Here is a 12321-nt window from a genome sequence, read left to right as displayed (position 1 = left end):
TGACCACAGCTTGGAGACAGGTAAAGGTAATGGAAGTGAACTTTGAATCACCCGATCCAGAGTGGAAAGAAGGGGGACCAGAGAAGTAGCACAGTCCAGGCCAGCACTGCAGGCTGCTAAGGGCCCAATGCAGGGCAGGAGACACTTTCTGCATTTATTCATGCTAATCTACACAAACTGGGTATTACTAGCTTCAATCCTACACTCAGAAAAATGGAGCTCAAGGTTTAGCATCTTAGGAAAGGAGCCAAGGCATCGGTATCTTCTTATTAGACTGAATAGCCCCCTTGGCTTCTCACCTATGAAGATCAAATGAAGATCTCTATACAGAGAAATATGGAACCGAGGGCTCAACCCAGGAATTCCAATATGTCTTTTCACCCTCAAAGCCTTGCAGTTTTACACAGTTGAGTTGATTCCATGATCTTTCTAAAACACTCAATGACACCCTGTTGCTCAGGAAATCACTCACAAATGATGGATTCCCACACTAGCTGTACCCCTAGAACCTATCTTTAGGACACATAATCAAATACATTTGGCCAGTGAATGAACTGATCTCACTCTATCTAACTTGCTTCTTCTGTTATTGGTCACATTAGAGTTATGTTTAATACAAAGCTTGTTTTGTGTTAAGATCTTACCTATAAGAAGAATTAAGCTCTCATAATACATAATAGCCTTGAGCTTCAGGAAGAGGGTAATCACTAGGAATTTCTGAGAATGTTTGGTAGCCCTCTCCATGGGATAAAGAGTATTACAGACTTCAGGCCTTGTTTCTTAGCTTGTTTGACCATCATGAATTCTGATCATTTTCCTCAGTGAATTCTGAAGTCAACATACTCTTTCAGTTACTGGCAGATCTCTCTCTCTCTCTCTCTCTCTCTCTCTCTCTCTCTCTCTCTCTCTCTCTCTGTGTGTGTGTGTGTGTGTGTGTGTGTGTGTGTGTGTGTGTGTGTGTGTGTGTGTGTGTTTGTGTTCTCAAAACATGCCCAGGTCATTCATTCTTCTACATACTTTCTTCAACCACTCACTCATTCTATTTATGTTTAGGCTAATAATAATTTTCTTGCCTGTTATTTCTTTCTAACATTCATTTTGACTTTGAATTTCTTCTCCTTTTGCCTCTGTTGTCCTGATAGAACACCCTAAATACAGCTCTTAGACATTAGCCTAACAACAAGTCAGCTTGGCTGTGTATTTTTCTATCTTGGTTGGACTAAATAAGTTGATTGCAAGTGGAATCAACTGGTTTTCCAATGTCATTAAGCCACATGACCACAGCCACAAAGGCACACGTCAGCAGAAAAGTCAATGCAATTTCCCTAAAGTCTTCTGAATACTGGTGGACACTCTCAACTGAATCCAGTCTTTCCAGAGAGGGAAATACTGAGTTATCAAGATGGAAGCAGAGACTCGATGAGAAAAGAGACATATTTACTCACTTACCAAAACGACAACGACGGGATACAGAAGAGGAAGGCTGCTCTCTTCGAGGATACTCAGTAACTTCCTGGTTTCTCGACTCTCAGAGGACACAACCTCAAAGACAAGAAAATAATATGAAAATAAGAGAAAGTGAAAGGAAGTTCTTACAGAATAGAAGTTGACTCACAGGGAGATGAACTTTACAAGATATTCAATGTATTTATTAAAAAGAACATTAAGCCACTTTAAAAGATACCCGTAAGTTACACATATTAAGATTAGAGCTATATCTTGGGTTGAACTTATGTATCTACTTTACAGATGGAGAATCAAAATTACTGTCCATGGAAGCAATATTTGCATCTCATCATAGGATTTGGGTTCAGAAAATAATGTTTGCCTATTTAAAATGGCAAAAAAATACAATTTTAAAGCATATAGTGAGTAGCACAACTAATCTGTCAAAATCTTCTGTTGCACAAGTGAGGGTCAAGAAGGGTCCATCCTCTGACATTGTTTGCTCGGGTCTCAATTGTGTCCAACCAATTCTGTTTACTACTTACATTCACACAGATGAAACTGTAGCATTGGTCTATGAAGTTCTCAATGTCTCCACTGGTGCGATCCAAAACTGTGGATGTGACTTTAATACACTAGGAAAAAAGGCACACCGGAAGGTACTTACAATCTAGACAGACAGCCCAACATGAACATAAATAAGCTATTATAGGACAAAGCAGCAGATCTGCTATAAACTCATGGAACCTTACAGCATGTACAGTAACAAATCTAGGCTGAAAATTATCAGGCTACCACAAGAAAGATAACTGGAATTAATCCATAAATAATGTATATTATTTTGAAATAAGAAATACAGAAAATTGTTTAAAATAGGCAAAATTTTGGGGGATCGAGAAAACACTAAGGAACAGGAAGGAGTATTGGTTTATGTTTTGTAAAGAATTTATTACAGGGGACTTTCAGGGACCAGAAAGGCTGAGTGGGCGGTGGTGGTGGGATGTAGAAACTTGTTAAATACCATAGTTTAAAGAATAAAATTTACTCGACCTGGAGTGACTAAAGGCAAGGGAAGAAGTAAGGAATTATTATAATGATGTCTGTTGAGATAAATAAGAACTTGGACAGTAATAACCAAAAACAAAGACATTGCCAAAAACCACCTTCTAAGAGGTAGTTCATGTGGGTGTGGTGGCACTCATCTTTGATCCCAGCACTCAAGCACAGAAGTCGGTGGATCTGAGTGAGCTCCACACCAATCTTGCCGTCAGAGTGCGACTCTGTCTCAAAAAACAAACAAAACCGTGGCAACTTTAAACTAGATTTAGAAGGGACAGTATATCCACCACAAAAAGAACTTCCCCATTCACTTGCTCCACATTTTTCTTTAATCACGAACATGAACTTAAGAATTATTGTATAGGATTTTTTATAAAATCTAACTATATAATAATGTCCTGGAAACTTACATCCCATGGTTAATACCTGCATGGCCTATACCACACTTTACAATGTATATATCTAAAATGCATGTGTTCCTAACACATGGAACTGTAGCCCCAAGATGCCCTACTCAATAGCTTAAGTCCATATACTGCTATAACCTACTGGAGCCCTAACTCTGACACAGAAATTAGTTCACTGGTAACTTAAGATTTTATTTCCATTTAAAATTTATCCTGAGCCCTGAGTTCAAAGACAACCTTGAATTTTCAAAAGCAAACATAAGCCTAGACATATTAGCCCTATAGCAGGTACCAACTCCCACTGAGAATCACGTTTCCCCCAAGAAATCAGATTTTATAGATATTACAAGGAGACACTAAAGTATGTGTGGGCCTCTAAAGTGCCCCCAAAATTTGAAAGGTTTTAGCATCGAATTTGCTCCACACTTTTCCATGATGTTTGCACAGTGGGCCCCTTACGATGACAGCTATGCTTTCCTCCTGAAGACCTGCTTACCTTTTCGAAAGTTAAAATAGACATGTCAATCCGGGAGCACATTTCCAAAACATTCCCACACATGATGATATATCTCCTATGTGACCTGATGATGAGATGATTCGTCACTATCCCTTGCTTAATATTAGACTTTCCTAATATCAGGATGCTTATGACGGGCCCCACTGCCAGGAATGACTAACCTCACTGCACCTCTCTTGTAGGAGATGCATTTCAGAGAGCAAGCTCTGTCCTGCTGTTCTTGCTGCAATGGCTGTGAGGAACAAATTATCTCTCTCAGGGACCAGGGTCTCAGGTTTTCAATAGAATCTAAGGTACTGTGCCAAGACAAGCTGATTCATTTTTCATTTCTCAGGTGGAAATCACAGCAGCCACAGACACAGATATTACCATGCAAAAACCTGAATTTAGAAGAATGACCTGAGTTTAAAAATTCCCTTTTGCTTACACATCAATGAGATCTGTGCTAAAAACATGAGCTGTATCATGAGAGAAGCTCCTAAGCTCCTCAATGCCCACCTGAGATTGCAAACCATCTGGGTATGGAGAGTGAATTGCCCACTTCCTGAAGCCAGGAAGACTCCCAGTGGAGGGACAAGGACAGCACCTCACCCACAAAACCTTCAATCCAAAATGTATCCTGTCTACAAGATGTTCAGAAACAGTGACGTAGCGACAGAGGGAATGACCAACCAATGCCTGGCCTAAATCGAGACCCATCCCATGGACAAGCACCAATCCCTGGCACTATTAATGATACTCTGTTACACTTGCAGACCAGAGCCTAGCATAGCTGTCCTCTGATAGTCTCCACCCAGCAGATGATGGAAACAGACATTAGACAGAGCTTGGAAAGTCTTGTCAAAAAGTTGGAAGAAGGATTGAGAAACAGGAAGGGATAGGGACTCCACAAGACCAACAGAGTCAACTAACCTGCACCCTTGGGGACTCCCAGAGACTGAACCACCAACCAAAGATCAAGCATGGGCTGGACCTAGGCCCCCTGCACAGATATAGCAGATATGCAACTTGGTCTCCATGTGGGTGCCCCAAGAACTGGAGCAGGGGTTGTCTCTGAATCTGTTGCCTGCCTGTGGATCCCATTCCCTTAACTGGGCTGCCTTGTCTGATCTCAGTGGGAGAGGATATGCCTAGTCTTACAGGGGCTTGATGTGACAGAGTGAGGTGATACCAAGAGGGGACTCCCCCTTCTCAGACTATGGGAGAGGAAATGTGGGAAGGAGCTGTATGATGGGGAGCCTGGGAGGAGAGGGAAGCTGTGATTAGATTGTTAAGTAAGTAAATAAGTACATGAAAATTTAAAAAAATATATAGGAGAATTTCTTGAGTACTTTTATGTGCTTATTGATGCCTTACAGGTTTTTTCATATTAGTTAAGCTTAATTGTTAATTGCTAATTCAACATCTTTCAGACACAGGATATATATAAAAATCTACCATTCAGATGTATAGTGGTAAGTATATAACTATTATTAAAATACATCTGCTCAACTATTTGACAAATTTAAAACTCCAATTAAAATTTAAGTTCTACTCATCAGACAAGATACATATGTACAAAGAGAATTTTATAAAGGCTATTAAATATAACTGCTACATATCCAAGCACACACACACACACACACACACACACACACACACACACACACACACCAACTGAACTCTAAGTCCTTTCTTCTTAAACTGAGACTCTTGATAATTGTTTCCAGTTAACTGTAATTATTTCTGGTTCTTTGTGTTTTTTTTCTTGGCTAGAAATAATCAATATTCTTAATGCTTGAGTAAAAACAACTTGACTTAACCTAAATATGGCATTCGTGTCTTTGACATCCTACGTAAACAAGGAAGATGTTAACCAATGCAACAAGGCTGTGTGTGAACACCACTGTGACGTCACTCAGCCACCATTTAATATTTCCTCTCTGAGGCGCAGCACAGGGAACAATCAGTTGCTAGAAGAACTGTCTTTCCCTAAATATTTTGGTTCAAAAATATATTTAAATATTTAAAGCAACTTTCCAAGATATTCAGTAAAATTAAAGAATTAAATGGCTTCCTTATAGCGTAATGGCCATTCAATAAAGACTTACCATGAACCAAATGCAAACATCTGCACAGTGGAAATGCTATTAAAGTATTGATATGAGGAAGGAAGGTGAGCAGGTAGAGAAGTTTCTTTCAAGAAGAGTCAAGGCTTAACTAAGCTGACAAGGCTTTAAGTACCTGAAGTCAAAGATTCAAAAATGTGTTTCTGAGAAGCCAACTCACTGATTTATAGAAAACGTTGGCTGAGTTGTCTCAGCATCAGAATCTGCCAAAACCCACATACCTCCCATTTGCCCCACAGCCCTAGTGTGGGTGTAAAAAAGGGAGTGGTGGAGAGATGCACTTTCTTTCCAGTCTGAGGAAATAATAATAATTAATATAAAAGCCTGGTTTTCCTTGTTTGGTCCATTTAGCTTTGAGTCTTCACTGTGGTCTTCCTTTGTTTGAGTCAGCCTTTGAGCTAGTCTAATAAGAGCTTAGATTCCAGAGCACAGTCCCCTGGCTTTCAATTTATCTCTGGAACATTCTTTCTCTGTGACTCTTGTAAAAACTTACTGTGTCCTCAATTCATTCATTCATAAACTAATGGTTGCTAGAATTAATAGGATTTGCTAAAAAATGAGAGATGAGGATTGCTGTTTCTAATGTCCTTCTCAAAAGCTGAGAAAAAAATGGACATGGTTGACAATTATTTTGAGTATTTTAAGATGACGGATGTATTAGATTGCCACCCTGATATCTGCTATTCTATGTAAACAGAAGCCCCCAAGCATGAGTGCTGACTTGTTGCATGATGCCAGGGTCCCTTAGCAAGACAAGACCTTTGGGAGCTGATCACACCCAAAGATGTACCCTTCAGTAAATGCAAAAATCTGTCTAGTTTAAAGACTATTGAAAGGATGGATACCAGGGAGGAAGATGAACTGGCAAGGAAAAAAGTTCTTTCAAGAAGGAATTTATAAAGAGAAAGCAAAAGAACACTGAGACCAAGGGTCTGTAATGTCATGGGCCACTGAGACCCAATCCCATTTGAACACAGAAAGGGCAATGCTTCTATAAACATGTGGATAACAAATCCATAGGTTTTCCCAGTAATCACTGTTCTGGGTCCAGTAAAGGTGCCCTGAATCCCATTCAGAATTTTTTTTTCTAGACAACACATAAACTCATATCTCCTTGCACATAGGAATAAATTTAATATGTGCTGTTATTGATTTCACACACTTATTTCTAGTCTTCCTCTTTCAAATGACAACTTTAGCACACCATTCTATTTCTACAAGTCTTTCACATTTAGTACCTTACATTACTAAGATTCTTACCAAATTCTGGAATTTATGCTGAGTATTTAAAATATATGAATGCTGAAGTCATAAGCAAGAGTTACCATTTAGATAGTTTATTCTGGATGAAAAGGCTGGAGAATAAGTAGCCAATTTATGGTGATACAGCCAGGAAAGAGTTAATATTCAGATTCTGTACAACTAAAGTCCATTGTTCATCTGTACAGCTTTGGTGTTTTTAATTTGTTGAAGTCTTTGGACCAGTTTTGAGAGGTGTGGGATACTCTAGGTACTGAAATGTACTTAAATGCAGATGCACTTGATACAGATAAAGTTAGTTGACGACTATCTTAAATGTAGGAGCTCAGATAATAATCTCTAAACTCTTATCCCCTTTCTGGGTCCAAGACTTGGAAGAAAGTATGTAACAAGTCTCTCCAAATTAGTCTTTGGATTTGACCTTGGAGAAGAATCAGGTAACCTTGAACTGCTGCAGCCAGCACATACTGAGCAACTAGCAAAAGGAATAGCAAATCTAACTCTCTCTTAAGAAGAAGTGATGCTGACAGGAGCCTAATATAGCTGTCTCCTGAGAGGCTCTGCCACAGCATGGCAAATACAGAGGTGAATGCTTGCAGCAAGCCATCGAACTGAGAATGGGATCCCTGTTGGAGGAGTTAGGGAAAGGACTGAAGGATCTGAAGGGGCTTGCAACCCCTTAAGAACAACAATTACAACCAACCAGAGCTCCCAGGGACTAAACCACTACCTGAAGTCTACACATGGACAGACCCATGGCTCCAGCTGCATGTGTAGCAGATGATGGCCTTGTTGGGAACCAATTAAAAAAATCATAAAATAAAGTTAGGAAACATTAAAAACATATTGCATTCCTCACTCCTCCATTGTTGTTGGGATTGCAAGCTGGTACAACCACTCCTGAAATCAACCTGGAGGTTCCTCAGAAAATTAGAAATAGCAATAACACTCTTGAGAATATACCCAAAAGATGCCCCACCATGCCACAGGGGCATGTGCTCCACTATGTTCATAGCTACCTTATGTTTGATAGCCAAAAGCTAGAAACAACCCAAATGTCCCACAACAGAAGAATGGATACAGAAAATGTGATTCATTTACACAATGGAATACTACTCAGCTATTAAGAACAAAGATATTTTGCCTTTTGCAGGCAAATGGATGGAACTAGAAAATATCCTAGGTGAGTTAACTCAGACCCAAAAGGACAGTATATACTCACTAATAAGTGAATATTAGCCAAAAAGAGGTACAGAATACCCAAGATACAGTCCACAGAACTCAAAAAGGTCAACGAGCTGAAGAGCCAAAGTGAGGACGCCTCAGTTCCAGCTGGGAGGGAGAAGAAAACAACTACAAGGCAGGGGAGGAAAAAACAGGGGAGGGAAAGCAGATGGGGGTGCAGGCAGAGGGGAACATGATCTGGTATTGGGTGAGGAAAAAGAACTGAAGCCCTGAGGGCCAGCAGAAAGAATGGAAACGGGAGATTTCGGAGATCTCAGGAGGAAGGTGGATGGGAGGACGCTCTAAAATGTACCACAGATCTGGGAAGTGAGAGATCCTTAGGACTCAAAGTGGGGACACTACATGAAATGCTCTACAGTGGGGAGAGAGAACTTGTAGAGCCCATCTCCAGAGGAAAGACAGGGCATCAATTGAGAGAGGGGTTGCTATCCCACAGCCAAAGCTCTGAGCCATAATTCTTCCTGTCTGAAAGAACTGCAGGTATGGAAAAGGAGAAGAGCCTGAGGAATAGAAGGTCCAGTGACAGGCCCAAAGTGGGATCCAGCTCAAGGGGAAGCCCCAAGACCTGACACCATTACTGAGGCTATGGAGCACTCAGAAAAAGGGACCTATCATGGCTTCCCTCTCAAAGACCCAACAAAGCTGAGATGAGGCCCCCAACACATATACAGCAGAGGACTGCCTGGTCTGGGTTCAGTCAGAGAAGATGCACTTAACCCTCAAGAGACTGGAGGCCCCAGGGAGTTTAGAGGTCTGGTGGGGTGGGTGGGGTGGTGACATCCTTTTGGAGCCAGAGTAGGTGGGGAGGAGGTATGGGATGTGGAACACTCAGAGGGTGGATTGGGAGGGAAATAAAACCTGGAGTATAAAAAATAAATAAATGAATGAATGAATGAGTAAATAAATAAATAAATAAATAAATAAATAAATAAATAAAATTGCGTTTCTTTCTGAATTTCTTTCTCCCTCTGCTATAAGCACTTTGAGGGCCAACTATTGCTCTGATAAGGAATTACCGAGGACTGTAGAATTGGAGTGAAAACAAAGCTAATCTTAACAAATATGAGTTATTATCACAAGAAATTCAAGGTCTATCCATTATATAGATGTGAAATATCCAAAGCTGTCCACTATGGGAAAAATGCAAGGCTCCCAAGTAATACAAACCCGGCAGCACACTCAGTGATCGCCAAACTGAGCAGTGAGTCAACACCAGCGAAGGAAAAGTTTCTGCCTTTGAGAAGCTCATATCAAATGCAGAAGATCACAATTCCTGAACTTAAACGTGCACAAGAATCTCTCATAACCTCATCCAAAATTGAGAGATTTTTCATTTTCCTGGATGCAGGAACCAGCATTTCTGAAACACTTCCAATTGTTGGCAGTATGAGGAGTCTGTAGACACCAGGCGAACAAAATGGTAGATCCTTTAAAGGCATACAAATTTAAACAGGCTCTCTTACCTCAAGAGCACATATAACAATTCAAAGACCACATTATCCTTAACAAAAACCCAACCTACTGATCTTCTTACCATCTGAAATTAATGACCTATTTCTTTATTACATCTATGAGCATGGTGAATGGGAACAACAAAAGTAAACAAATTTATTATTTCAACTAATTTTCCTCCAAATTTATATAATCTAATTCAACTTGCATGTACAAAGTTTAATTTTTTCTAGAATAAGGAAATAACCTAGAAGCATATGTAACTGCCATTGCCAAATTTCTACATAAGCATGAGCTAATATATGTAAAACAAATAAAGTTATAGGCAAATTATTGTTGACTAGAAATTACTATTCAAAGGCAACCTGGATAATGTCATTATATTTCTTGTGGACAAGTTGCTTTTCTTGAATGGATATTCCTCTTGATTAAGAAATAGATGTGTTTTGTTTGTATAAAAATATCCCATGTTATCAACTTTCCGTTATAAGATAATAGTAGCTGGCTAAATGGGTATTATTTAGTATATTAGCCCAAATTATTTACGGATATTAAAAATAGATTATATCCGCAGAAACATATAAAAACAGAATCACATGTCACAAATATTTAAGTATGAATGCCTCAGACTACTATATGTATTTTGTGCAGGTTAATCTGTGTTTGTGTGTGCATGCATATATATGTGCATGGGTGTGAGGGCCAGAGAATGGTCATAGGTAAAATATCTTAGGTATTATCCATTTTTAAAGACAATGTCCCTCACTGCCCTGGGACTTACCAAGCAGCCGAGGCTAATAATCAGCAAGTCCCAGAGATGCTCCTGTCTCTACATCCCCAGCTCTGAGATGGCAGCAGGTCTTCAGCACTGAGTGTAGACACTCAGTTTATTTACATGGGTTCTAGGGAATGAGCTCAAATTTAGCGCTTGCAAAGCAAGCTCTTTTATTGACTGATTTATCTTCCCTCAGGGAATCTTTAAAGCAGGAATTTCTTCACTGTAAACAAAGGTAGATTTAAGGGTCAATAAAGAATATTACTGAAGGTTCTGAATATTTTGCATGCTGAATTCGAATCCACTTCTTCACCCTAATGCTTGTTGACCGTCTAGAGCTCATTGGTCCATCAAAGTCTCTCTTGTCACTACAGATGGCTGACAACCAGCAATTCCATCTCTACTGCTGACTCACGTCATCTACTTTCCGCAGCATCTACAATCCTGCTTTCCCTGTATCCTCCTCTTGTGAACACAGTTCTTTCTCTGGTTATGAAATAAGTTAGAACTTCTTGAGTGTGCTTAGTGTTTTAGACCCTGCAATTCTTCACATGATTGATGGACAACCAGCAGCTACCTACAGAAATGTATCTGGCTGATCTCCAGGCAAAGAGATTTTACTGAAGTTTGCTTCACCATAGTTCTATCATCATTCACCACAGTGATTTATACACATATGCACATATATACAAAAGCTGTGCCCTCCTGAAAAGAGGTGGTGAAGGCGGTATGCTCAATTAGAGTACACTGCAGGCAATACAGAATGACACCGCCGTCACAGGGTCCACGCTGAGCTCTGAGGACTAGAAAACCGAAGTTCACTGGGACAAAGGAAAAGTGAAGACTACGTAATTTCAAGGCACAAATAACACATCATACTGAAACATGAAAGCAAATATATTTGTGAAAGAGACATTCACTATAGATTGTGGGGTCCTTAAATGCCCAGCCATACCTTGGGGACTTTGACTCACAAATACTGAGCAGTGACCACAGTTGTAGAAGTGTCAGTGTAACAAAGAAAAAGTAGATGGCCAAGTTCTAGTTGTGGACCTCTGAAACAAGTTTTCAGGTATCAAAACTCCATAAATAATTTATTCATAAACTAATAGGAGTATTTTGCTTCAGTTTTCATAGAACCACCTTACCATGGAATCACAACTTAACTAAAGTCATTGGAATAATGGAATAACCTACCATTTTGCACTTTAAAGTAGAATTACACCACAGATAAGGAGTTGAAATGAGTCTCCTAATAATTATTAGGTGAAGCCTCAATAAATATTAGTGATATTTTTAAGAATCATGTGTACTCTAACTAGATCAAAACAGTCCATCAAGAATGTTAAAATTATATTAAGAAGTAAAACTATATCTTGATTTTTAAAAACACAAGTTCTCAGAATGTACCTGTTTAGTAGTAAACTCAGCTAAAGCCAGGCACGGTTAAACATGGTGAAATCCTGCAACTGAGAGGCTAAGGAGGTATGATTGCAAGTTTAAAGAAAGTGTGGGCTATGTAATGAGTTCTACTAAGGACCAGGCCAAGCTGAAAATTAGGAAAATGAAAGGAAGGGGTTGGGTGAGATGGCTCAGTGGGTAATGTTCTTGCCACCTGAGGTCAGATCCCAGCATACACATAAAATGATGGTTGTGGTGGTGACTATATGTAATCCCATCACCAGGGCAGCATAAACAGGAGAATCTTTAAAGTGTTCTGGCTAGCCAGTCTAGTTGAATCAGTGAATTCCTGTCTCAGTGAGGGACTCTTATCTCCCAAATTAGGGTGAGAGGTTGAGAAAGATCCCCAATTTCTGATCTTCACATACATGAGACTGCATGCGCATATACACACTGTACACACAGAGGAGCATATATACAAAAAAAGAAGGAAGAGGAAGGAGGGAGAGAGAGAGAGAGAGACAAAGGGAGTGAAGGAAGTCAACTATTAAAGGTTAACAATTAAATATACCAAAGCTTTACAGAGATGGGAAGAATGTTTTGATTCTGCAGTGTAGGGTACTGAATTCCAGTCCTTATGCTATTAAGTGA

At 39.6% G+C, this 12321-nt stretch overlaps 1 protein-coding gene across 3 annotated transcripts in view; it reads right to left on the bottom strand.

Moving 5' to 3' along the window:
• Positions 1-12321, bottom strand: part of Crppa (CDP-L-ribitol pyrophosphorylase A) — a 277017-nt gene that overhangs the window by 145985 nt on the left and 118711 nt on the right. For all 3 annotated transcript variants that reach the window (XM_087554170.1, XM_087554169.1, NM_001008386.1), the window contains 2 exon segments: positions 1992-2081; positions 1450-1542 (listed from right to left, as the gene is read on the bottom strand). In XM_087554170.1, coding sequence (XP_087410296.1) covers positions 1450-1542; positions 1992-2081 — 183 coding nt within the window.

The sequence above is a fragment of the Rattus norvegicus genome, chromosome 6 (genome assembly GCF_021556685.1).
Source record: "Rattus norvegicus strain SHRSP/BbbUtx chromosome 6, alternate assembly SHRSP_T2T, whole genome shotgun sequence".
NCBI classification, from domain to species: domain Eukaryota; kingdom Metazoa; phylum Chordata; class Mammalia; order Rodentia; family Muridae; genus Rattus; species Rattus norvegicus.
Note: the sequence above shows the minus strand (reverse complement) of the source record. Positions and strands in the feature narration are given on the sequence as shown.